The sequence below is a fragment of the Cygnus atratus genome, chromosome 3 (genome assembly GCF_013377495.2).
Source record: "Cygnus atratus isolate AKBS03 ecotype Queensland, Australia chromosome 3, CAtr_DNAZoo_HiC_assembly, whole genome shotgun sequence".
NCBI classification, from domain to species: Eukaryota; Metazoa; Chordata; class Aves; order Anseriformes; family Anatidae; genus Cygnus; species Cygnus atratus.
Window position 1 is genome coordinate 112,087,820 of NC_066364.1, and position 27,532 is coordinate 112,115,351.

At 39.7% G+C, this 27,532-nt stretch overlaps 1 protein-coding gene across 1 annotated transcript in view; it reads left to right on the forward strand.

Annotated features, from left to right (window-relative positions):
• The window catches only part of KIF16B (kinesin family member 16B), a 144,644-nt gene extending 117,601 nt beyond the window's left edge, over positions 1-27,043 (forward strand). Inside the window, exons 25-26 of the mRNA XM_035552992.2 lie at positions 9,848-9,931; positions 25,613-27,043. Coding sequence (XP_035408885.1) covers positions 9,848-9,931; positions 25,613-25,771 — 243 coding nt within the window. The 3' untranslated portion in view covers positions 25,772-27,043. The remainder of the gene's footprint in view (positions 1-9,847; positions 9,932-25,612) is intronic.
• Positions 27,044-27,532: the final 489 nt, after the last annotated feature.

Sequence of the window (27,532 nt, forward strand, 5' to 3'; positions counted from 1 at the left end):
CCCTGGCCATATTAATTTCCAGTTTTCTTAAGAGATTAAAATTCCCAGAGAAAACAGCATAGTTTTATAGTGCTGTGAAAGGTTTGCATGAACAGTGATATATCCTATCACTCATTTTTATAGTTTTGTAGGTATTCTGTATTTAAACGCTATCGTACGGCTTATAATGAACAAAACGATGAAGTAATTTGTCAAATATTATATTCTGCATCATTTATGGCTCTATTTTGGTGTGTTATTATTCCGACTAGTCTAAAAATTGCTTTAAGGAAAGTAAAAACACCTCTGTAATGCCAGGTAGCTTCATTGGCTGCAGTTAATTTGATTTTCTCAATAGCAGGCAGTAGACTAAATGGAGTTAAAATAATGCAATAAATAGTGGCATCCATGTCTCACCGTAGCTTCAAAAAAGCGTATTGAATCTAGGTCGACCTGCTTGAGAACTCTTGAACAGTTTTGGTAATTACGGATGATTTTGATAGACAGGTGGGTTTGATTCAAAGACGGTGAGCCACAGTCAGCAAACTGCAAAAGAGAAACTTGTGGTGTTCAATCCCACTTGGCAATTTTGCATCGTCAGAGGGAGGTTTTGGGGAAGTTCACAGAAGGTGAATTTCTTTTTTGTGTACTTATCCCTCTTCAGTGATGAAATTGAAATGTTCTTTGGAGATGACTGTCTTTGAGGATGGTAGCTGGAAAGGATGCCAGGAAGATCTTAAAACTTCAGAGAGTTGAAATTGCCGAGAAGGTTACCCAGAGTTAGAGATAGCAGGGTTGTGGGAACCTGTGCATCCTAAGAAGGTGCTCATGGACTGGGGACTGTAGAGAGGATTGTCAGGGGGGATAGTCGTGGCATCTAGACTTTGAGGGATGTCAGAAGAGAACTGCATATGCTTATGGGAGGGAACATAAGTGATGGTGCTTCTCAGCATGTCTTAGTGCCAGTGTTGCAGGGCAATGATGGAAAGCAGGAAGAAAATATTCTTCTCATGCATGTGGGCAAAACAGCTTACTTTTGGAGAAAAGGTTGTGCTGTAAGAGGATGGGAAACTGGGTTGGGACATAAATCGTACTTGAGACAGAGAGAAAAATAGAAACTCTATTGCATTGCTCTGCAATACAGTCTCTCGTGTCTTTCAGGAGGAAGTTATTTGTTGACTGATTTATTTAGGATTTTCAGGGTAGATTCCCTCAAGGGAGGAGAGAGATGCTCATTCCTCTGTGCACGTCTGAGTGAGATCCAGACGTTGCAGCCTGTAGCAACAAGGAGAGGTGAGAACGGAAAGCTGGAAACCTGCAGCTCCAACGGAGGAGCTGAGAGACAGCAGGGATGGGCCTGGAGCAGCTCCTTGGGTCTCAGAAACACTGCAAAGAGCTGGGGAGCAGAGGGGCCGGAGCAGAGTGTGCTTCCCTCCAAGCTGGTGAAGGACTGGCTGTTAGGCTGGTGCCAGGGGCCCTTCTGTGGGACTCCTCTGCAGGACCTTGTGGGTAGGAGGAAAGTTGTGTAAAAGCTTTTTCCAGTTCTGTTCCCTGGTCACTTGAGTTATCTTTAGTTTAGGAGGTCGATTATCCTTGTTTGCTTGTTACAGTAAGTGGTGGCTTTGTTGCTGTTTAAAAGCTGCTTATTCTCTGAGGAGTTCGCTGTGTCAGAAGGTTGACGTGAGTCCACCTCAGAGCTTTGGCGATCCATAGCTGCTGAGGTGTCCTCCCTCTGAGATTTCAAATCTCTCTTCTCTTCTGACAGATAGCAGAGAAGAAGGTATGGGAGTAGGAAATTTGATGTAGCAAATGGACAGTGGAATAAGAAAAAAAATAGGTAAAGCATAGTGAAAAAGACAGCAATAATATAGAGACATCCTGGGAAGTGGAGAATAACACATTGGAAGAGAAGTAAATGGAAGTTAAGAGAGAAAATTGGAAATGGAAGAGAAAAATAAGTGACAAACTGAATATCCAGAAAATAAACCTATGGTTACTCCCTCTTCTCAGTTAGTTGACAATGGAAATACTGTCTTTAATCTTCCTGTCCTCTGAGGGCATCACGTGCCTGTTGCATCTGTATCAGTGAAACACAGTAGGGTTTACGTGACTGTGAGCTACGTTATTATTTTTTGAATAAGGGTAAGTTTAGAGTTTTATTGGCTCACTCTTGGGAAAATGTCATTTAAGCTTCAAATATTTTGAGCTATATAACTTGAAAATGTGACTTAAGTGGCTTTTAATTAATTCTGTTTGTTTCTTTTTAGTGAACAGTACATGTTCAATTGACTTGTTTTTGCTCTCCATTAGATTTTTTTTTCAGAATTTATAAAATAGCCTTTAATCTGTTTGTTAAATGTTCACTATTTCCCTTTGCTTAAGGCTGTCCTATGAGATTGTATAGAATAGGTGATTTATTTCAGACAAAATACCAGTAAAATACAGAAGCTAAGCTTTTTAAAATCTTGTTGCCAAATTTCTAAATATTTAGTGCAAGTTCCTAGTTAAAAATACAGCTTTTGTCCAATTTCTTTAGAGTCTGGGAGTCTTAGTACGTCTTGAGAAGTTGAGGCTTAAGTTACTTTGTTTAAACTTCAAAAAGTGAAACTAGGACAGTTTTTTCTTTCATTACTCCCTGCAAAATCAAGTCTGGTGCCGCTGCCACACTGGCTGCAAAACCGTGCCACATTCTTCTCTTTGATTTTTCTCATCTGTGACAGAGAATTCTGGTACAAAGGATCAAAAGTCAGACATGCCCTTTGAAAAATGAGAAAATTCAGAGTTGTAAAGGTAACAAGAGAGTTAAAGAAGACTGACTTTTTAATTTAATAGTTAGCATTTCCTTAATTTTCTTTTTTTCCCCCCTTTTCCCCCATTTAAATATATCAAAACACTGAAGTACAAAGAGAATTTGGGATGAAAGATTAAAGATGACTCAGCCTCCATCAATGTCTGCCCTGTTTTTCTTCTTAAAAAAATCTTTTACCATATTGTAAGCACTAAAACATAGATTTTACCCACCAGAAATAATGAGAAGTTTCAAATCGTGTAGATTTTTGCTTGATGTAGGAAAATGGCACTTTTTTTTTTTATGTTTAGGCAGCATAACACTTTGAACAATTTCACGCTTCAGAAGTGACAAGCCTACATGACTGCATTATGTGGTATTTTACTTTGGTCCACTCTGCATTGAAATATCATCTGCAAAGTACTTTGCAAGACTTGCATTAAGATGTTATGTTCCACTGTACCATAAAAGCCCTAAACCGAATTAAATCCAGCAGGTCCCTAGCAAACTTCCATTAGTGTCAGTGAAGAGTTTCCAGCTGAATATAGAGGATACCCTTATACTGCTGACAGTTTTGTAGCCTAAAGAGCGTGAAATGAATATTCCAAGTCCCAGGCAAAATCTATTACTGTATCAGAGCTTTCAATTGTACTCTCCTGGTTTCCAAAAGGCCAGTCCCCAAATTTGCATCTCTTTCTGGGGCTCAGTAGTTGAAGGCTATGAAGATGCATGGTTTTACTTTAAAAGTGTGTGCTTCCGTGTATGTGTTTATAGTTATATGCTTGTCCTGGAGTTAATTTTCTTCTTAGTAGCTGGTATGGTGTTGTGCTTTGGATTTAAGATGAGAATAATGCCAATAACACACCGATGCTCTAGTTGTTGCAGAGCCATGCTTAAACAGAGCCAAGGACTTTTCAGCGTCTGGTGCTGCCATGCCAGCGAGGAGGTTGGGAGGGGACACAGCTGGGACAGGTGACCCCAACTGGTCCATACCAGTCCATGCTAAATATTCCATATCACATGGCATCCAGCTGAACAATAAAACTGGGGGGGGTGGCTGGGGATGGGTGAGTGCTTCTCAGGGAGACTGGCTGGACATCCATCAGCAGGTGGTGAACAATTGCACCGGGCATCATTTGTTTTGTGTATTCTTTTATCATTATTATTATTATTATTTTCCTTCTTTTTCAGTCCTATTAAACTGTCTTTATCTAAACCCACAAGTTTTACCCTTTTTCTGATTCTCTCCCCCATCCCACTGGGGTGCATGGTGCTGAGCTGCCAGGTTAAACCGCAACAGTGCTGTTGCCAGAATTAGGTGAATCTTAGAGTTGTATATAAGAAAATACAGGTGACGAAAGAAAGGGCACTTGCTGTTCTGCCAGCTACTCTTAGCAGCATTAAATGCTTGCTGGTAACCTAGTTAAAACCAGTCTCTTGGCTGAAATGTGAGAGCAATACAGGAATTGAATAATCTGTTTGTGATTTGCTAGGATAATACTTGGTTGGTCTGAAGCACCGTTGACTGGAGGATTGGACCTGGGACTGTCTAAATTTGATTGCATTAATCTCACAAATACTATATCATGGTAGGTAGGTATCGTTTCTTGGAGATGAGGTTGCTGAGACACAGACAAATAACATGCCCCCAAGTAATACAAGACCAGAAATAAAGCACAGCCTTTATTTATTAAAAAGAAATTAGGGAATAAATTGCAAATGACTGTTTGCCTCTCCTGAAGTCTGCTACTGCCTAGCAACAATTGCCAGATAGGATAAACATCATTAACTGTAAAAAGTTCAATGCCTAAAAGACATTAGGAGTGCTGATATGCAGTCTTGAGGTCTCTTTGTACTATTTTAAAACATTATTTTTTTTTTGCATTTGGGGCCTAAGGGTAGTCCCAGTCTTGCCCATGGTATGTGTATGCATGCATGTGCCCACTGGTTTCTATATAATGCAATTTGTGTTATTGTGATGCTGTAGTTAAGTGTGGTAGGGAAATGCTTCTGCGGCCAAAACAAAAATTAGAAATCTTGCATACTACATGCAGAAGCTTCTCAGGAAATCATTCTAGCTCACTGTTCCTGTCAAGCTGGGGAATATGCCTGTTAATTTCCCCTGACAGAAAACACATCACCTCATCAGCAGCCCTAGAAAATGACAAAACATCCAAACTGAAGGAAAAAACTGACTGCCAAACACTTTCATTGCCACTGCAGGAAGGGGGGGCTGGGAGAGGAGGGGCATGCTTCAGAAATTTCAGGAAAGTAGAATAATTTACCTTATCACCTGTAGTGTCCCACGGTTACGCTTTATATTACTGCAAAACCCTCATCTCTTAGTCAAGGTGTGACCCTTTAAGAGTACATTTGAGCTAGAGGGTACGTGGTCATTTAATTTGAAAAGAATAATTTATACCTCTGAATCTGGAGAATGTGTAATTCTTTTAGTGCTGGAGCTGAGGCAAACATCTCTGTGCAAAATCTATACCTACATATATCTTACGTACTGAAGTAGTAAGAACAAATGCAATTTGATCACGTACTGTGCTGTGTGTATTAACCTGTAGCAATGGTAATTTCATTTGAAGTTACCGTGTAGCTTCTTGAAGGCTTTGTAGCACTACTAATAACAAAATTTGATGATTTTTTTGAAATATTCACTACTGCGATTTGGCTTAAATGAGTGAGGTATGAAAAACTTCAGCTGAATTGTTGATTTTCTGAATTGCACACAATTTGCTTCATATTCTGAGTCTTCCTGTCAAGTGGCACATCATGGTAGAGAATATTTATAGGAAATTATGGCAACATTTATCATTGCATCGATATATTCATATTACTGGGCTGCTTTTTTTTCTTTTTGTAAGTGAAAATTACGACAAGATGAGAACATTTTTATAATCACTGCATATTTCTGGAACTCTTGCACCAAAGTATTCTTCCCTCATACCGAAGGACTAACTTTATAAGAGATTGACAGAGATCAGTGGTCCATACATAAAAGTACGTTACTTCTGGTAAACGTATTAATATTGTATTTTTATATAAATATACTACAATGGATCAGCTTCCTATGACAGTGAAATTACACAGCCACATAATTACATAATCCACATTGCTGCATAAACAGTTCTGGTTCTTATGTTGCAAAGATAATCTTCAGACTGTGAACTGGGTGAAAACTGGTGCTGTGATGTCTGCTTAAGCATTTGGACAGTCTGAAACTAGAGCCTAGAGAGTTTTGGATGTCTCCTTTTTGTTTTGATGGGTATTAGATTCTGCAGTCTGACTGTTTCTGCTGTAATGGCAAATGAGGAAAATTAAGTTTGCAGTGTATTCTAAGAACACATTTGCTTTTGTATCTCGTGTGATATTTGGCATATAGTGGAGTAGGACATATTGGAACAATTCAGAGCTTCCAAGGGTTGCTGAAATGATGATGAAGTTTACGGTTGGAGGTTTTGCTGCCATGTAGTTGGGAGGTCACCTGGCGTATGACAGAAGTGGCCCGCATTTTGTTTGTGTGATGGGCAACTGCCAATAGTTTGGCCAAGAGAAGAGCCAGAGAACCCTTGAGAAAGACAAAGCAGCCAAGCAGGGACATGGAGTTACGCCAGCAGACCCGAGGTTGCGTACCTTCTGCATCTAGCCCACGTAGAAATGGTTATTGCAGTAGATAATTGGTTATTTGTAATGTGTCCTGTGCAGGATGTAAAATCTTTCCAGGTACATACATGTATGTGTAAGTATATTCTGTACATCTGAGTATTACAGACGTAAGTAACATGCATACGTGTTCCAAATACAGTTTGGCACAGTGGCATTCTGACCTGAATGGTAAGTTTTTGTTGCATATAGCTCACCAAGACCAAATTATTCTGGTCCAGATGTTGACCAGCAGTGAAATAATAATTTTCGTCTAGGTTCAGTTGTAACTTGAAGTGTTTTAGAGCCAGGTTTACTGGCTGAGGCCTTTCTTTTATGTATTAGATTTGTCTGTGGTAATGGACTTTTGTTGTCTTGGTTTCATAGATTTGTGCATCAGCGTGATTTGGAAATTAAGGAATGTTAAATCTATGTGACCAGTTACTTTTGTTAGAATGAGTTTCATAGAATCTCAGAATGGTTTGGGTTGGAAGGCACCTCAAAGACCATCCAGTTCCACCACCCTGCCATGGGCAGAGACACCTCCCACTAGACCAGGCTGCCAAAAACCCCATTTAGCCTGGCCTTGAACACCTCCAGGGATGGGGCATTCACAGCTCCTTTGGGCAACCCGGTCCAGCGTCTCACCACTCTCATAGTAAAGAATTTCTTCCTAACAGCTAAGCAAAATCTACCATCTTTTCATTTAGAGCCATTACCCCTTGTCCTATCTCTACACTCCCTGACAAAGAGCCTCTCCCCAGCTTTCCTGTAGGCACTGGGAGACTTCTATAAGGTCTCTTTGGAGCCTTCTCTTCTTCAGGCTGAACAACACCAACTCCCTCGGCTACATTTTCATAGGAAAAATGCTCCAGCCCCTTGATCATCCTTGTGGCCTTACTCTGGACTCATACCAAAAGGACCACATCCTTTTTGGGGGCCCAGAGCTGAACACAGCACTCGAGATGGGGTCTCATGAGAGCAGAGTAGAGGGGGACAATCACCTCCCTCGCTGTGCTGGCCATGCTTCTTTTTTTGAGGCCCCGGACACTTCTGGCTTTCTGGGCTGCAAGCGCGCATTGCTGGCTCATGTTGAGCTTCTCATCCACCAACACCCCCAGGTCCTTCTCCTCAGAGCTGCTCTCAATCCATTGTCCACCCAGCCTCTATTTGTGCTTGGGATTGCCCTGGCCCGGGTGCAGGACCTTGCACTTAGCCTTGTTGAACCTCATGAGGTTTGCATGGGCCCGCCTGTCAAGGAGTTTAGCAAGCCTGGCTGTTTTTAGAAAATACAACTAACCATTTTTCTCCTAAAATATATTCAGAAAGCTAACAGCTTTGGAAAACACTTCAAAGGCCATTGCCCATCCCAAAGTTTTGTTGAAGTAGTCCCCCAAAACCTGTTAAAATCAAACTTAATTTAGATACAGAAATCATTCTTGGTTTCAGATGTGATACCTTGCTTTGGCTTTACAGAGTGTGTCTGAGAAAGTGGTAGCAGTAGCTTTTTTTCATTTGTACAAATTGGCCTTTTCTTGACAGACACTATTTTAAAATTCTATAAATAAAGTATTTATTAGTAAATAAATTCAAAAACAGTCTTCCTAGAGCCAGGAGGGGATTGTGGTGGTAGTTGTTTTACCTTGTTTGTTTTTAGCAGTTACATGATTCAGTACTACTTAATAAAATATAATTTCTGCAGGGGTGGGCTTTTGAAGCCCTTGAAAATATTAGCACTTATATTTCTGTATAGGTTAAGGAGTGAGTAATGCAGTGAAAATAAGTCCCAAGGACATAATTACAGGATACTATTTGGCTGTGTACTGCTTGTCCTGCCAACATGAAGAAGCAGGCACACAGAGAAGAATATGATTGGAAAAACTTGAGAAATATAATTGGGGCATGTTGGCAAGACTGATGCAGAACAGACATCTCTTCTGGTGCCCCACATCACTTGATATCGCTCATTTGAAGGTGTCTAGACACTTCTATAAAACTATCCAAGTCAGAGTTTAACCAGACAGTGGGAATAAATTATTTGTATTGCAGAATTCCTTTGTATTTTAAGACTGGTTACATTCAACGTTAATGATGAAGCTCCTCATTTAATTCGGTATACTTCTGCTCCTTGTAACCAGCCGTAGACTCTCTACAGTCCTATGTGTGGTGATATACTAGAAAATGATGCATCTTGTTTATTATTTCAATATCATCAGATAGCCTGGGGAATTCATGCAAGAGGCATTTTTTACACAGGGGTTCTGCCTGCAAAACAACTCCAGCAATAGCACTGTAAGGTTGCGTATTTCCATCTTATACCATGAAAGCTAGAAAGAAATTGTTTTCAACTGCCTTAAAATGCAAACACAGACTACGTGGAGAGGACTTGCTTTCTTGTACATCGTTCCCAGCAGCAGTGGTTTAGCAGACAAAGTTCATTGGTATGTGTTACCGACTGTTGAGTTGTATGTTTTCCAGATATAGCTGGCTGGAATTAGTTCAAATGTTTTGTTTGCTGATGTACAGGAAAGGAATAAAGTTCCCTTGCTTTCTCCTCTACTAGAGTGGCTTGCTACAGTTCCTACAGAATGAAAAAGAAATGGAAAAATAGCTTTGAACACCTCTGTGTTGAACTCCTAAAAGGACAGATCTGAACAGTCATTTTTAGATGTTCTGCTCCTGCCTTGTTTTCATTTTGATTGTGATAAATAGGATTTTGTTTGTTCGTGTGGACTCTCTTTACAAATTAAACTATCGCCTTCCTGCCTGGACATACATTTGAATGCATTTGAGCTATGGTTGAGTTACAGCTCAAGAAGTCCCTCTTGCTATCACCAGAGCTGCCATCACAGTGGATGTACGTGCTCTTAGCCCGTCCCTGTTGTGAAGGAAGCTGTCATGGTTTAAGGCTCCATGGAGATCCCTCAGGTTGTGCGCAGGTGTCAGCTGGCATCTAGCAGTGCTGCGTTCCAGAGCATACTTCCAGTGATAGTTTTTAAATGCAAGGATATTACATTTATGATCTAACATAAGATGAACAAATGAAATGGCAATACAATTGGAGACCACAGTTTTTAAGAGACTGAATTCAGTCTTTTAAAAAAAATTCCTGAAGAGATCTTTCTACCTTCTTAGTAGGTGTTAAAACATTAGATTCAATTTGCAACTTCATAAATGTGACAGTCTAATTTCTAAATTTGCTTTCTGTCACTCACGTGTGAACAGAATGTGTTGTTATTTCAGCTGTGCTACAGACCAGATCATAATACTGTCGGTAGAAATATATAATGGGATATTTGCTAATAGCATATACTGTAGCTCATGAATATTTGACTTTTTCTTCTTTCAAGACGCTTTGTAGTTTTAAAGAGAATTTTCTCATTTTAGCCTGTCATTTATGATGCCAATTCATCCTTTAATATTTTCTAGCTTGCTACTTTAGAATTCCCTCCGAAGAAGCTCTTTGGAAACAAGGATGAACGAGTGATTGCAGAAAGACGGAGTCACTTAGAGGTAATGGCATCTTTCTCACAGCCTTCTGAAGTGTATTTAGGTGGAATACTATCTGCTTGAGCAACAGAAACCATTCCCGTACGGTCATAGTTAAATAGCCTACTTGTAAGTACGAAGTTACTTGCTGCTTCATTTAACACAGGAGATGGCAGCAGTAGATTGCGAAGTAATGAAATATGCCTTTAAAAAAAATTAATCCTAGTCTGGAAAAAAACAACTCTTTGGAGATGTTCACAGGAGGTACGTTTATTTAGTGGGGAAAGGTTGCGGATGAGGTAAGTGTTCACTGTAGACAGATGGTCTCTGTGCAAGACAAGATTAAAAAAAACTTGCTGCTTTAAATGCAATTTGTTATCTGAAGATTTACTATTTTATCATGGTTACTATATCCAAATATCTCATGACAGAAGGAAAGTGATATTTAGGCATCTCTGAGCTTTATTTTGTAACCCAGCTTGGAGTATGTTTTTTTTCTTTGAATTAGTTTTAAAGCTTAATTTTATGGTGGACAGAGTTACTGAGTTTGAGGGTTTGGGGTTTTTGTTTGTTCTACAGTGCTGTGTGGATGGCAAAATTTTGACTCCTATCGCACTTTAGGTCTTTATATTTCATGCTAATGCACGTATTATTGCAGCCCAGAGGCAGCAGGTGGGGTTTTGGGGAAGAAGAATAGGTGGGAACAAAGACTAAACCATGTACCCCACAACTGTTTTGTAGCCACGTGGGGATTACCTGATCATGCAAGTCATAAAGAATTACTTTCTTTGTAGAGCTGAAATAGCATTAAGTAGAGCTTTAGAGAAATTAATATAAAAGTAGATTGCTTCCAACTGGGATATTTTCTGGCATGTTTTGATTTTTTCTATGTACTTCACCTTTTCTTTGATCCAAAAACAAAACATCCTCCCACTGACTTTTGATGTGAGGCTGTCTTACATATCGCACAAAATGTAATCTGTTTTTTGTTTCGTGTCCTCCATAGAGGGCATAAAGGCATGGCCGCATTCACGTCTAGTCCTCAGTTTGCATATTTTTGTGCCAGTAAGAAATTTAATCCCTTAATCTTTCTGACCTTTCATTGATTTCCTAACCGACTTTATTGTAATGTTTCTGAATGTTAAAACTGCTGTGTAGAGTGATGCTTTGATCACAGTCATGTAGTATTTATGGCTCTCTATGTAGCCAGTTTTTAGCTTTACATTATGTTGTATCTATTTTAGCTAATTTAAGTCATTTAGAACTGTATTACCTATATATTTTGCAAATACTATAATAAAAAAATATGAGCACTGTTTACATGAATTTACATGTTTTGCCATATGCCGGGTAGTACAGTGGGCCATACCACTCAGTAATCTTGGCAAATTGGTCAGCATTGGAGAAACTCAAGATCTCCAGTGGTCAAGAGAAAGTTATATTAAGAGGACAAGGAGCCAAGTAAATATTACCATACCTGCCATGAGGAATTTGATGGAATGAGCTTGTCGTCATTTCATGAAAATAGCAAAAATGCCTGATGTTTGGACCTCTGCTCCTGGTATTTTGTTCTTTTTTTCGTTGTGCATTTTTGCAGTAGTTTGCTCTGGCTTTGCACTGAAGGTCAGTAGCTGGTGATCTTCAGCTAACATAACTGCAGCCTCCTTGCAAAGCAGTGGAAGAAACCACATAACTAGTGATTGTTTCCCATGAAGTCTTCGAAGACTCAAAGCACATCTTGAATTATACTGGGAAACTATTTGGCAGACAGAGAATGTGTGATAGTGCACTATGGCACAGGCACCGATTCGATTTAAAATGCTGTCTGTTGCTTTCTCATCATTTTCAGTCTGGGGTGAACTTTGAGCATGTTTCAGTAGACTAACCTGAAAGTAGTAATGGATGGATTGCCTCTGTAAGGGACATGGTTTCTTGGCCTTTTGAACAGGGCACATTTCTCATGTGGAAACTGTAAAGGTAAAGGGTGAGGAAGTCAGACCTTGATAATGAGCAGAAACATGGCTAGCATGCATTCAGTTGGTTTTCGTACCCCATTCTGTGCCTTGATTTGCTGTAAACACTATGCAATGGCTTGCAGACCTTGCAGGTGATGTTAACCTAGTAATTGTATGTAGTACAAAAGCTTATTTGATTGTTTCCCATGGTTAGCAAGAGCTAATGACCTAATACAGCATTTTTAATAAAAGCAAAGCCCATCTTCTAGACCAAAAAAAAATGTGTGTTCTTACCTGAAGTCTGAGCTGACCTTATTGACTAAAAATATATGACAGTCTGACAAATATCAGTCTAATAATAGTGTTCTGAACAAATTTTCTGTGTTGTAAGATCATTAGTAGAGCTGTCATCCCTGTGGTGGACGATAAAGAAATTAATCTCCTCTTCCAGTTTCTGTATTAGATCTTTGCATATCTTGAATGGGCTTTGTGTTGTTTTTCCTGGACTTTTTAGATTAATTTTGGAGTGGGATAGAACAGCTTCGACTAGTCCAGCACGTTCTTGAGCAGCATCCCCTGAGGAACAGCAGTTTCTTGTTCTAATTTACATTTTTTCCAAGTACGCACATAAATGAAATTTCAAGATGCAGTATGCACCTCTTTAAGGGATAAAACAACCGAGGCTGTCATTTCAGTCCAAAAGCCCATCTAAAGTGTGTGCTGAATCGAGCAGTTGGTTACTGAAATGGTCTCTTAGACTCTTCTCCTTATGCCAAGGCTAAATTGCAACTCACGGTCTGATCTGGGAAAATGAGGCAGTTAGACTGGGAGTTGCAGGAGCAAAACTACTCTTCAAAATTAGCTAAATGTACAGCAGAGAACTACTTCTATTGCACGCATCTAAACAGCTACTGTAATTGCCTCTCTTTGGGTCTAGTCAGGTAAATTTTTCTTGTGCCTAATTATAAAACCATTTGCCCAAAACGTCCTTTGTGGGACCTGTAGCAGTTTAGGAAGTTTTTTTTTTCCTACACCGCACCTCTTGGGTTCTAGCCACAAGAGAAGCAGAAGTACTGAGAATAGCAGGAGGGCTTTCGTGGCACTGCTCAGTGCAGCTAGAATGGGGAAGGGGGTATTGGGTGCTGCTGGTGGGGTGTTGCTTTTTTTATTTATTTATTTTTAATATTGCCACATAAATTACCTTGTTTCAGCTTTAGTTCAGAAGTGGGCATGTTACTTCATTGTAACAGGTATGACATTAATTTGAGTAAAAGACTCCAGAAAGCCCCCAAATTATGAGGATTGTGATTTAAAATCACAATGAATGCAAAGTTTAGGTAAAACATTAAGTTACTTGTTTATCCTTTTTATCCTAGCTGGTAAAAATGCTTAATAACCAAAAGCTTCACAGTATGTTGTTGTTAAGAAAGCACATTATGCATATTTTTTTTGTGTGTGAGATGAACCTGTAGAGAAAAAAGTCTTTGATCTCTAGCGTGATACATATTTGCAATGTAAACACTTTTGCTTTGGTGCTTGTTGGTAGAACATAAAGTCTTTTGACCAATATCTCACATTTCCATAGAGGTTTTGAAAAATAACAGGCAAGTTGGCACAGGGTTTTCACCTATACATCATGAGAGAAAGCACCTAACCTATGTTTAAAATTACCTATCCTAAGAGCCTTGTTGCAATCTAATAATTTAGTATTTCATCAGGGACCTGTTGCAGGGCAAAACTCTAAATTAATTGTTCCACAGTCTAAAGACTGTAATTTCACTTCAGAGCCAACCTTGCTTGATTAAATCTGCCTTAAATGAAACAGCCAAGAATTCTTTTGATTAAAGTTAATGAGTAGAAGTTAGTGTGTATCTATCCTTTCATGCAATTAGAAACCAGTAAATAAGGATATAGGATCCTTTTTTTTCCCTGATGAAATCAGATGTATACCTCCTTTTCTAGTTTATAAGCAAAAACTTTGTAAAGGAAGCACATGTCATAGGAGAGATATAATTCAGTGAAGGTATCTGTTTCCATTTTATCTGCAGAATATCTTTTATTACTGGGGAAGTTACTAGATCTGTGGATGACAGTAAAAAGTTTTCCTGAAATCCCCACTGCCCTGGACACTGCATTTTTGTATCATAATCATTCCCCTGCTTATTTTTTCTTCTTCTCTTGGACTCATGCTTTGTAGTAGTAATGAAGGTCAGTATTAGCCCTGATCAACCATTGTGCAGCTAGAAAAACTGCACAAGTAACTGTCTGAGCTGACATAATAGATGGGGTCATGTTTCCTGACTCCTTATTCAGAAGTCTTGTAGCCATGGGCCCACTAACCTTCTTTTCTAGTCTTGCTTTCATCAATGTGCTCAGAAGAGCATGATTGTTAAGCTGACAAAATTCCAACAGGCTGTTGCTTAAAGGCAAACAAAACAACCCCACAACACAAACCTCAGCCTGTCTCCTCTCTGTTATTGTTTTTCACTCTCTGTCCCCACTGCTGCGTTTCCTCAGGTATGGTTTGTCGACAGCAAGGGGCTGGTTGTGTGCTAGGAGGTGTGTTTCCTTGTGCTTCTCCTAGCAGAGCTCAGGGAATGAAAATAAGTCCACCTGTACCAGCAGAGTAAAGCAAATCCTCTTTGAGTTTTGAAGGAGCACATACATCTTCCTGGCATTGTCTCTGCCTTTTTTTAATAGTTTGAATCTCTTTAAAAGATTGACATGCTCAATTTATTTAAAATTAATAACACAATTGTCCTTAACCTCGTAACTTTCTAGTGTCTGATGATGAGTTTATCAATGATAGGTGTTAATGCAAGAGGCAGAAATAAATCTTGTATGAACTGCATAATTCAATTATCCTCTCCAAGCTGTAGAACTGGCTGGTGAAAGCATCACAAGCCCTGAACTGACTGAACAGAAATATTGCTGTTTCCTCTGGTCAAAATTAAGCTTCCAAATTACGATTCTTTAACTTAGAGGCCAAATGCTCTGTTTTGTTTTTGTTTTGTGTATTATGACTTGCCTTCCTTTGAAGGTGATAATTTCTAGGGTTTTCTGTACACAGCTCTGAAGCTAGCCTCTCCAACTTCTCCCTTTGAAGTGGGGTTCTACTATTTTTGCATGACTCTAAGAATCTAGTTCTTAAGGAAAACACACATCAAACATGAATTTGTTATTGTCATTCAAATGTATTACTGGTTTCAGAATTAACACCTCAGTGGCAACCATCAAAAGAGACATTTGAGAAAACATCTCAAAATACTTGTCCACAAATTTGGGCAAACTGAGTATGTTCTAGCCAGTTTAAGTCCTCATTTCTTGTGGTTTTCCATGGAGTCATGAGGGCAGAAGCATTTTAATGAAACTGTAGGCGATTTGTCATCTGAATATTCAGTATGAACTTCATGAGTACATCCCACCAGCCTTTGTTTCACAGTCCATGCCTTAACCTGTTTAACTGAGACAACCGGCTTCATGCTAGTTCCAGGTGAATTGGAATTTCTATTGGGAAAAAAAATTTTTAAAAAATCCTATCAAGTGGGGTCAGTAGGAGTTTCTGTTTCTGTTTGATTTTTCTTGACACTGACGCCAGTCACAAGGACCTTTCTAAGCTACTGATTGTGTGTCAGTTCAAAGTGATTATTAAAAGGAAATTATTAGACTCCAGTATCAGCTTACAACAACATCCCTAATACCAAAGCTTTTTAAAAGAGCTTTAAAGCCAGCTGCTCACCAGCCTGGCTCTTGCAGATTGCATGTTTGCCTCTGACAGTGCAGTTATAAATACTGTTCTTAGAAGCATCTCAATGAGATGGACTTCAGAAAGCATGCAGAATGTATTTGATAATCATTGAAAGATAAAAGGAAGCTTTTCCTTTTGTTACAGATATGATTGCATACCATACAACTGCTATTGCAAAAGCAGACTGCTGCGAATGACAGCATTTGATAATCCTTGAGAAGGTTGTTTCATACCTGTAGTCTGAAGTACAGAATGCTACATCTTAGAGTGATGATTTTAATTTCCCAGCAGAGGAGTAGGGGAATGTAAGAGGATGTAATAGGAGCACAGGAAGAAAGAGCATAGACCTGTCTACAAAGAGAAGAGCACATGTGTTTGGGGAAGGGGACCAAATTGTGAGTATCAGTTAAATGAAATCCACGTCAAGGACAATTTACTGGATTAGGTATATTCAGTTTGCACCAAGAGCCTTTCATAACCTCTAGTAACTGTTTAAAAATATTTTTAAACAGAACTCTCTGCTTTTCAGCAGCAATACTGAAGTCTTGCCTTGCCTGCAGATGGTAAAACTTTGCAGTTAACCATTTGAGAACAATTTCCCATGTCGGGTTCGTGGCCTTCAGTGCGTCATTCGGACTGCTCAAGGCACCTGGCTTCTCTTCTTTGAAGTGGCAGCCCTTGCAGAGCAGCTGTAGAAGCTCTCAGCAGTAAAGTGTTTCATTTCATCTGTTTTTGGGTGTCACTGCTTCTTGTGTGAGGCTGTGTTGGCTTCAAAAAGTGAATAATGATTTTAGTTTTATTCATTGATTATGTTCTCTACATACAAATAAGTAGAGATTAGGATTTTGCATGTGTCAGCAGTTGATCCCATAACAATAAAATCTTACGTTGATTAAAAATCATAGAATCTCAGCCAGGATGACAGCAAATGAAAGAGGCTAGTTTTATAATAGCAATAGAAGAGAAAAATGATAGTTTGGAAGAAGTGAAAGTTTGGGATTGTTTTCTGAATGTGTTCAGTTCAAGCTCTGTTCAACAGGCTGCTAGACACAGAAGGAACACTAAGCATAAGCAGCCCCTTGGTCTCATTTGCTCAAACTCAGCGGCTCATTCAAGATCAGGTCCGAAACCCTGTTTTGCAGAGTTTACTAGAGGTAACTCTCATGTAGTGTACATACCCCCTTACGAAAACTTTGGCATTTCTTTCTTTAGATGCATAGCTTCAGGTCCCTACCTCAAAAACTGGATCTTTTGTGATAAAATGTTCATCTCTGTTTCAAATAAAGAATTAAATAGGATGTATGCAACTCATGGGCTGTTTTTCTTTCCTTTTAGAGTATCAAAAAATAAGAAGGTATGTTGATGATAGAATCGTAGAATGGCTTGGGCTGGGAGGGACCTTAAAGATCGTCTAACTCCAACCCCTCTGCCATAGGCAGGGATGCCACCCACATGATTTAGTTCAGGATATGTGACAGCATATAGCTTGAACTCTAGTTTAGCTCCGCATCACAATGTGTTTTACTGTCAGTTCTGAATAAATTTCCCAACATCCTGCTACAAATCACATTTTGTAGTGGTGCACCTTGATCGGTCTCCAGTAATGGCTCCCCACCTCCAGATGTGAGTAGATGAATAAAAGGAGCGCTCGACCAAGGACGCTGGCTTGAACTCAGTGCTATCCCTTTTCAAAGCAAGCGTATCAGTCATCCTCCAGCATCTGATTTCACCAAAGGAAGCAGAGGGTGATGCATGTCAAGTGCTTTGGTAGCTGTTTGCCAAGGCCACTCCAGCAGATGACACGCTGTCGCTGCTGGCCCAGGGATGCGTGGTAAAATCAATTCCGTTGTTATTCTTTCTGAATAGATTTTGACAGGACTTGTTTTGACTTGTGCTCCGGAGAAAAGATTGGTTTCGTTCACTAGCCAGGCCGTTTACTTCCAGAAGAAGACTCACGCTGATGGAGCACCTGTAAATCATAGTCCTTGCTGGCTTCCTTTTTTTTTTCCAGCCTACAATTCAGTTTTCATTGGGGCTACTTAAAGCCCATGAATATAAGCTTTTAGCATGCAGACGTTGTAAGAAATATTAAGTCCTGTGGATTTTAAATGAATTTCAGGTAGAATAAGATTGTAATTTGGGATGTGGACTGACTTCAGCAGTTAATTCAATTGATGCAGCATAATAGTAATTCAACATAATGTGCTCATGCCATTAGACTTGCACAGAAAAATGCTCTAAATAGCTATAATGAATAGTTTGGATTTTGAAAACCTAGGAGAGCAATTTCACCTTGAATCATAACTGGCATCTCTCGGAATGCCTGTGCATTACAAAAATTCAAAAAGGTGTATGCATTCAAGTAAATTCCAGTGCCACCCTGGGAAAAATTAAATTTTAGTGGCACTCTAACACTTCTGGAGATGTAGTGATAAAATCTGCTCTCACCTAGATAGCTACGGAGGAAACTGTAACCCTGCTTCAAGGAATCTGCAAAACACTGTGCATAAAAACACAGGGAGAATTTTCCAAGGGACTAAAAATGCAAGTCTTGCGTGGTGTTTTTTTTTTTTTTTTGGTTTTGTTTTGTTTTTTTAATTGGAATTTAGGTATTGGAAGATCTTGATTCTTACCAGCTTAGTTCCAAAGCCATTTAGGTACCTCTAACCATGCCCAGAGGGTGGTGTGGGTAATGTTGCTGCTTCGCTCTCAGCTCTGGGTTAAGTCCACTGCCAGCACGGGTTGCTGCAGCATTGGTGGCACTGCAGTGACTTACATGAGCCAAGAACACAACTCTCCATAGTTCACTTTTGTAGCTCCAACAAAAGCGACGGCTAAACTCTTTGCTATCAAAGGAATATCCTATTTTTATAGATCCAGCACTTAGTCATGTTAATATCTGGGAGCAGTATAGGTAAATCCGTTCCACAACAAAAGAGCTACATTACATTTTTTGGTAGGAGCTTTCAGTCTTATCTCCTCCTATCTAGCTCCTTAACAAACAAGTTGGGTCTAACAAGTTAAGAGTTTACATATGTGTATCACAGTCAAATTGGCAAGATATTTGCTAGCTTATTAAAACAAACAAACGAAGACACAACTGGATTTGCCGTACTCATACTATCTGTGCTAGGAGAACCCCCTGGTTTCTTTGGAAACATCGCCAGCTGAACCCTGCTGCCTGTCCTGCAGCAAATGCTCTGCTCCCTAGGCAGCTGTTTGGCTGCTGCTTCTCCAGCAGCACTTGCTCCTGTGCTTTCAGGTTTTCTTTCCTCCATCGATAGGAGAACGTTACAGTGAAGTCCCTCAGGGAGGCATCTGTAAGTTTAACAGGGGTGTGCTTCTGTTTTGGGGGCAAATTGGTGGTGTGTGGGGTGGAAGTTGTATGTGTAAGGTATAAGGCATGCAAAGACAGGTGAGGTGATGCTGATTGGGAAGGTCTTCATTTCTGCCTGACTACTTGGTGTTATCCGTAAACAGTCTTGCCTCTGATTAGGCCTCATCAAAGTGAACAGTAAGGGTTTGATTAAAACGAGTCAGTCCTTTATTCTTCGCTTGTATAATGTGAATCCAGTTAATCCAGCCCTGAGCCTAATTAATGTTTGCCAGTCTGAAGGAGACAACCCTCCCTTGAATAGTCTGACTAACAGTTGTGACTTGTCATTTTTAAACATTTGTGAATCTGTCTTCATTCCCCTGAAAAATCTCCTTGTGCTTACACAAGCCATGTGAGACTAAACAAGGTCTGTGGTACCTATGGGACAGATAAATTCTGGAGGCATTTGTTATCTCTGACTCCTCAAGGAAGCTCTGCAGAACTTTGATAGTGTCTAGGACTGGAGTTTTTGTAAGGAGAATCCAGCCACTAAGGTCTTTCTGCAAAAGATACTGGCCCAGGTGATCATGTCATAATTTTAGAAGCTTTTGTTTCAAATATTTCACAGCAATAAGATCCTTTAGGCAGAAGGTAGTCTCCCAGGCGTTGAGTCTTTTTCTCACTGCTGTGAAATCACAGCTGCACGTAAGGACCTGGGGGGTGTGCAGGAGGTGACATCAGGTACTTCCTGAAGGCCTGAAATATAACTTCAGATACAGGATATCATATGCTGTCCTGCTCACATATTATACTCAGATCTGCTTTATGATATCTCACCATATATGTCAAGCTGTTGCAAAAAGGAATTGAAGCCCCATATTTTCACTTTTTAAATACAACAACAGGAAAAAGCAAAAACAAAAAGCAAACAAAAAAAATCACAGAGGACCAAAACGCTTGTGAGTAATTATATCTGGTGAGTGGAGGATTGAATGAATCTTGAATGGCTGAAGGTGAAGATGTTAATCGTAGTCTCTGTACGGTCCCCAATACTTCTATGCTGTTGTACTCCAAAGCAACGGCACCTCGTGTTTTATATTCTTGCTGTCTGCCAATTCTTTCCCTGCTTGTTCATATTTAACAAATCCAGAAATGGATCTGAAACTACTTTTAGAGAGCAATCAGAGCATTTTGCTGGCAATTACTCGCACCTAATTAACCAGTTAGCCTTAGGACGTCCCTAAGGGAAGGGGAGATTGTTTTAGTGGCAAACGCAAGGCAGAAGCTTTGCTGTGATGAACTGAGCCATGTCCTGGAGGACCAGGCTGTCCTTGCAGACCACAGAGGGAGCCTGCTGGGACTGCTGGCTAGACAAAATGCCTCGGGTTGGACAGCGTGAATACCCCTCGCTGGATAATGTTGGCATATTTGGCATATGAGAACCTGGTCCCTTGGAACTCAGTTCCTACAGAAACTTCCAATATTTTGGCTAATGGCTTTCCCTGCCCTCCACTCTTGACCCAGATAATCCGGTCTTGTTGGTGTTTAAGATGTGCGTGTCCCAAGTGAGGCAGAGCTAGCCTAGCTTGCCATCCTTTTGCCAAAGGTTCCTTTGTTCTGTGCTCTCCCAGCTGGTTGCAACCACAGCTGACCTCCCTTGGCAGCGTGCTGATTCCCTCTAACTTCTGCCAGTAAGGAGAAGGAAGGAAAAAAAGCCATGGAAGAAGCAGATCCAATGAAAAGTTTGAATCCTATTTTTTTGGGCAGACCCATTCTCTTCAGATTCTGTGTATAGTATCACCGCAGACAGGGCCCTCTGCCAACCCCAGGTTGCCACGAGACACCATTTCCTGTCAGGGTCGTTTAAGCCAGGCTTTTTTTCTTTGCCGGTAGGGATTGTTGTTCGTGATGAGAGCTGACGTTTCTCTAGCGTTTCATATTTGAAAAACCACCGTGGAAGTCTTTTTTTCTCTCTTCCCTTCAAGACACCAGTGGAATGGTCTAAAATAAAGAAAGCTGGTTAATTTGGGAAACAGTCCCCAAACGCTCATTTTCCTTTGCATGTGTCCAACAATTTCCTTCTAGGAGACAAAGGCAGGAGATAGGCTCTTATTTATACACAGTGACAAGGGGCTCCCTTTGCGTGCTTTGTCCTCTGAGCAGATCTTTGGTTTTGTGATGGCAGATTGGCAGCTAAGCACACTCCTGTCTGCTCGTTTGGGGCCAGATTCTTCCTCAGGAATATCAGGCTTTGGTGAATATTCCATTTGAAATCGCTGGGACTAATTGTAGCATAATACAGTTTTTCAGAGTCAGGGAATATGCTTCAATCTGTCTTTTTTTTTTTTTTTTGTAATCAGCTATCTATCCTATAGAAAACAGCTGTTGATACCTGCGTATGCTCTGCTCTATGAATAATTCAAATCAAGATTTGATGTAAAGCTTGCAGCACTTAACACTAGTCAACAGAATAATTACATGATTGGTGCCAAGAGAAACTAGCATCTCTATTAAAGGGAGAGAGGAGCCGATGCTCAAAGATAGATGAGCAAGTTAATTATTCCTGCCTGTGCCACTGACGACCTTCTGTGACCTTGTGGCAAAGATTTTCATTGTCAGATTGATGTGTAGGTGTTGAAGGAAGGGTGGGGAGAAGAGGCTGTTGTTTCAAAAATCCCTGAAGCCTTGTGAGGCTTACCTTTATTCCAGTTTGTGGTGCTTTTAGGCCTGTCAAATATTAGTGATATTTATTATGCTAATTGTGAAGTGTTATGTTTAAAGAATTTACGACACTGTTTTTCTGGGCGAAATTGGTAGAAACTGCAGTAAGGGAAGGAGCTCAAAATTTTTTCACTTTCTGGAAGTACCAGAGTTGATGACTTTTTAAACAAACCAAAGTTTAATGAAAAATCCAATTCTTCCTAAGCTCTGCTATTGGTCTCGGAGGCTGTCACTGTTTGTAATGGATTATGAGAACAATGTCATTGAACTGAATTCCCCTTCAAAATGCCACAATTGAAAGGATGATAAGAACATTTTCACATTCGAGAAAGCTTTTTGATTGTAATAACTTTAATAACTTTAAATTAAGTTATGGATTTATATTAAAATGTATAAAATTATGAGGTCCCCACATTATGAAGTAGTGCAAAAATCATTAGAATGACTTTGCTGTGCTGATGGATCAAGTCTGATCACTGGCCTTCTGCTTAAGAAGTAAACCTTATTAAAGTAATAATTTTTAATAAGCTTTCAAAATGGTTACCATTTTGCCATTTGCATAATGAAACTGGAGGGAAAGCTACTCAAATCAGTAGGTGGACCTCACACCGTTCTCCAGTCTTGCTTCGTTTCCAAACACTCAGAATCCAAGTTGAAAATTTGCAGGTATGGCTGTCATAAATTTTAAGTTGAAGGTCATTAAGGATATAATGCATGCCAAGAGAGGAAAAACACTGCTTCTCCTATTTTGGATTTTTTTTTTCACCTGGATTTTTGTCTCTAAAAGTTTGGTACATGCCAAGAATATTTTCACTCTCTTAACTGCTGTTCGTGGATGTGTGCTTACATGGAGGAACCAACACAAACTGTTTAAGTTACCCATTTTCCATTCCTGTTATAATGCCAGGGTCCTGTGCCCTCACACTGAGACGTTTACAAATTTGTAATTAGGATATTTTCCAGCAAACCAACAACATAGCAGGTTGAACGCTATTAGTGAAATTAAACTCCTAAGTGCATTTTGAAGAATACTGATTACCAGACTAAATAATCCAGAACAAATGACTAGTTTTGAAAGGCTAACAAACAAAACAAGTAAGACAAGACTTTGAAAATTTTTGTAGCATTTACTTAGCTTTTTCTTTCAAAGTTAGTCATGCAAACCTTGCAAAAGGAGGGTTGCTATAATGTGGTGCTTTGCATTTCTGGGGTGATGCTGTTTAGATGCTGTTGGTGAAGTGCAGGTAGGATGTCGCAGCATTAATTTATATAAAATTTGTACATGTTTCTCTGTTGGCACTCTGAGCTTGCCAGCATCAAAGACTTTTTTTTTTCTTTTAAAGGGAACACATCAAAAGATACCAGAGTGCATCCCACCTAGTTTTAACTCAGCACCAACAACAGTGTTCTTCTGTAAATAGAGAAAAATCATATCTGCTGCTGGAAATGGATTTAATATAAAAGCTTTGAAAACAGCTCTCCCCCTGTCTGTTGTGTCCCAGCAGAGGAGACCATTTCATCTAGCCTTGCTGCAGCTTGCAGTGGCTTCCTGGGTTGCAGCAAAGTCCGTGCCAAGGCCCTTCTGGATCCCTAGGAAAGTTTTCTCTCTGTCATCGCCAGTGTTTGGTGTTGACGTGCCTGTCCCTCTCTCTGATTGCTGTGACCCTCATCCTCTGCCTATCCTGGCTGAACTAGGGTTGCTTATTTCCACATACCAGTAAGGAGCACTCTTCCTTTTCTCCTGACACACTCTTCGACTTTGTCCACACTGCAGCACGCAGGGCAGAGCAACCTTCCCCCTTCCTGCCTAGCCGCAGCCCTGTAATAGAGGCATACACACTAGTAATTGTGAGAACAAACACTTCTGCCATCAATCACTGTTTTCCATCTACGGGACTTAACTCCTAGCCAACATATCTCGACAGAGCAGCCTCAATTTCACTGAAGCAACAGCTTCTTTGTGTCAAGGGCACATCAGCTCTGCGCTGTGCTAACACATCAGCATTGCAAACAAGGGCGAATGCAGATATGGGATTTAAAAGAGGGCTAATTTGTTCGGAAATGGTTGTTGAAGAGCACATAATGCAAAGCCATATGGCTGAGAACCTTCATACAAAATGAATTCCATCGTAATCCGGTAGGGTCTGCTTGTTGCCATTTTCCCAAGTATCTTTTTCATGTTCAAAGAATCTGTGATATTCATTGAGCAACTCTTGCATCCAGGAAAATAAGTATACCTGCTGTTCCTAGTGTTTCCCTGTCAGATAAGTACACGCTTATAGCAGAGGGATTTATTTTTTTTTCGTTCACTGCCATTAGAGCTATCATGCCAAAACAATGAATAATGGCTCTACAGCAAAGGCATGACAGTCAATTATCTGGCCATACATACCAAGGTGAATGCAATAGGTCTTATAATGTCTCCAGTGAGAAATTTTGGTACCTTTGAGCCTTCAGTAGCCATAAACTGAAATTACTGCAGTAACTTTTCAGCACAGTGCTAAAACTCTAACAGTATGCTTTGTTTTACATTTGATTTTCCACCATATTCATCCTTCAGGCATTACTGGATTGGGACTTTTTTAAAGGACCCTACTTTGCGAACTAATTATGACAAATGTCGATATGACATCTGTTGCTCACTTTAAATTACCTTTTAGTCTGCTGGAATTCATCTTGAAGGCATTTTTTGTAATGAATTTTTTTCACGAGCATTAATACAACCTGTGGGAGATCTGAATAAAAAAGAAAATCTACCAATCCTGCCAAGAGAATAGCTTATGTGCCAGCTGCTATTTTTTGTTGTTGTTATCCCGCTTTCTGTGATATTAATACAGCTGGTTTCCAAGGTACTTTAAATAGATAGCAGGTTGTTATATTATGGAGAAATTCTCCTTGAGAAGAAAGTGAATAATTAGGACTGCTTCCTGAACGAACCTCTTTCATGACCCAGAAGTTGCTGCATTCAATGACTAAACCTTGTGTTTTTCATAGGATATTTGTGGCGTTCTGTCTTATAGATGTACTTCCCGCTGCATCCAGGATTAGTGAATAATTTCTCAGGTTATCTTCTTCTGTGGTCAGTCTGTAGCAGAGCAAGGAGTTTATCCCTGTGTTCTAGATGAGATTTCCCATGCAGCTATTTGGGTGACATTTGGTAATTATTTTTTTTAGCACCTGTCTGATCAACATTTTACCTACAGTGTTTTAGTTCAAAGTTATAAATATGGCTTATTAAACTATGTTAAATGATTGTAATAATTCAACCCGTATGTGAAGGAAACCCCATCAGGTTTGTGAAACCTAACTTTGTGTTAATGTACATCTGTCACAATTTCTGTAGATATAAATGGATGCGAGTCGCGCAGTGGTTGGTGGATACTAACTTCTGGGAAGGGGAATGCTTCTTATGTGTCAGACTTCTTAAAAAAATAAAACATTTAGAGGGCAACTCAGTGAAAAGATGCTGTTAGGTTCTGAAATGTTATGGAAGTCATACAATATTTGTGCAGATGGCCTTGGTCAAAACAAATCCTTTTCAATGCAGGGTTCATAAAGGCTTGATGAGGGAACGATTTCTGAAGTCCTTTTGTGTCCATATGTAGTGAAATTCCTGCAGAATAGATTTGAGGCTTGCACCTGCTGCAGTGTTTGGTAATGCTAGACAGCAGTATTAGCAGGTCATGATTAGCAGAAGCGTCACACGAGTGCAGAATAAAACAGTTAGCGTGCTTGGCAGGGAAAGCAAGTGGGAAATAGTTTTTTTCTGCTTTTCCTGATCTTAACGTGGACATGTCAGGAGACATTTTTAATGGATGGATTTCAGTGCTGGTGATTATTAAAAGGGCTTTTCGTAGTCCATGGAGATATTGTTTTAGTCTAGATTTTTTTTTGGTTTTTGTACTGCTGTTCATTTAATTCTTCAAAGTGGTTGTAATCATGACATTTTGCATTTTGTTCCACAGAAATACCTCAGGAGCTTTTTTGCTGCAATGCTGAAATCTCCATCATCTCCACTGCACATTGATAAAGTGGGGTCAACTCTGTCTAAACACACCATCTGTGAATTCTCACCCTTCTTCAGGAAAGGAGTTTTTGACTATAGCAGCCATGGGACCAGCTAACTTGCCAGGACTGTTGTGCCGGAGGAGCACAGACAGTGGTGCCTTCACTCGTGGTACAAGGAGAATGAGGGGGAAGAAAAAAGGGTATCTTCTTTCATGCCTGAGAAGTTGCATCAAACCAACTCCAGCTAAAGACAGCTATGCCCTGACGCTAGCTTTTGTCCTCTGCCACTTCGCATTAATATGAGAAGTGCCTGCATTTTCCTGGCATGGGGTATGCAGACGTTGTGTGAGTTGCTCTGTTAATACCGTACAAAAGTTCTGACTCACATGCTGGGTTTGGATCAGCTCCTCAGTAGGAACGCTTCCCTCACTTCTGCTCAGACAATTTGTTATGGTCGTGTGAGATCATCTCGTGTTGCCTGTGCTGGTGTGTCATACTGACAGGGTTTTTGAGCAGCCTTTCGGTTTCTGTCCAAGTTGCTCCTTAAAGAACATTGCCTCTTTTGATTCCTTATAGCATACTGTGGCATTTAAGGTAATGCTCATACTCTGCTGTTGTTTCTTTTTTTTCCCCAGGACACATGTTATAAGTATTTGACTGTACAATTGTATAGTTTTTCTTAGAAGAATTTAAGGGCCTGAGTGACTTGAATGTTTACAAAATATATGCAGCAGAAAGAATATCATTTAAAACCCGTAGAAGTCTTCCACACTTGGTTATTTTGAAGCAGAATAAATCACTTGCCACTAATTAAGAAGTAAAGGAAGCAATAGTTAACTGAAGAATGCGGTCAGCATCTTTTCACATTTTCTAATTACCTGGACCGTAAGTGGATACTGTGCAGTGTACAGAGCGCAAAGCTATGCATAAAGCTAATGCAAAGTGCTATATTTCTGTTTTTGAAAAACAGCTTCTTCACAAGAGCATAACACTGTAAGACCTCAATTTTATTTGCATCAGTTAAAATTTACAGGATTTTACTAACAGTACTTTAAAATTACTCAGGATTTATTCAGACTTGCACATGTATATACAGGTAGAACTCATTTTATATTGCTGCGGATCCAAAAATATGTATACACTGTGACTGGAATTGGGTACATGTACATGTTAATGTATAATTGGTTGTATAAAAAGCAGAATAAAGCGGCTTTCGGTTATTAAAATGCATAATGGAAGGTAAGTTTTGTGTGCCATTTCTTAGGAGTGTGAAGCATTATTTGGGAGTTGCCATCATTGACCACTGGTAGGTCTTGGTAATCAAACTATTTCATGTTTTGGAAAATGGTTATTAAAACCTGAAGCAACAACACTGGTAACATTTTTATTTCATGACCTAAATTATAAGAACAATAATGCTTTACATTTAATACAATGAATAAAGACAATCGGATTCCATTACTAAGACTAGCCTGCTATGATAAATGTTTCTAATTAAAAAAAAAAAAAAAAGATCCGAATGCATCATTAAAATTTTGAGAGTATTATAATTATTTTGATTTTTTTTCACTGAAAACAGCTAAAATTAAGGTAAAATTTCAAAGCCACCAAAGACGTATTGTCAGTGGGGATACCAGGGTAGACTTAAATGTCTTTGTGTATATGTGACTGTCTGAATACCTTTTAAATATCTGTCTCTTGGGACTTAGGCATCGTAATAATTTAAATTGGGAGCCAGGTTCTTAGGTGACTCATTCCAATCAAACCTGTTGATTCCCAGACTGGTTTTGCATCCTGTATCCCAGCTGTTCCCGGTCTTCCTCAAGCACTTCCACATGGGAGTGCTAACTTCACCAGCGCATCATCAACAACAGGGA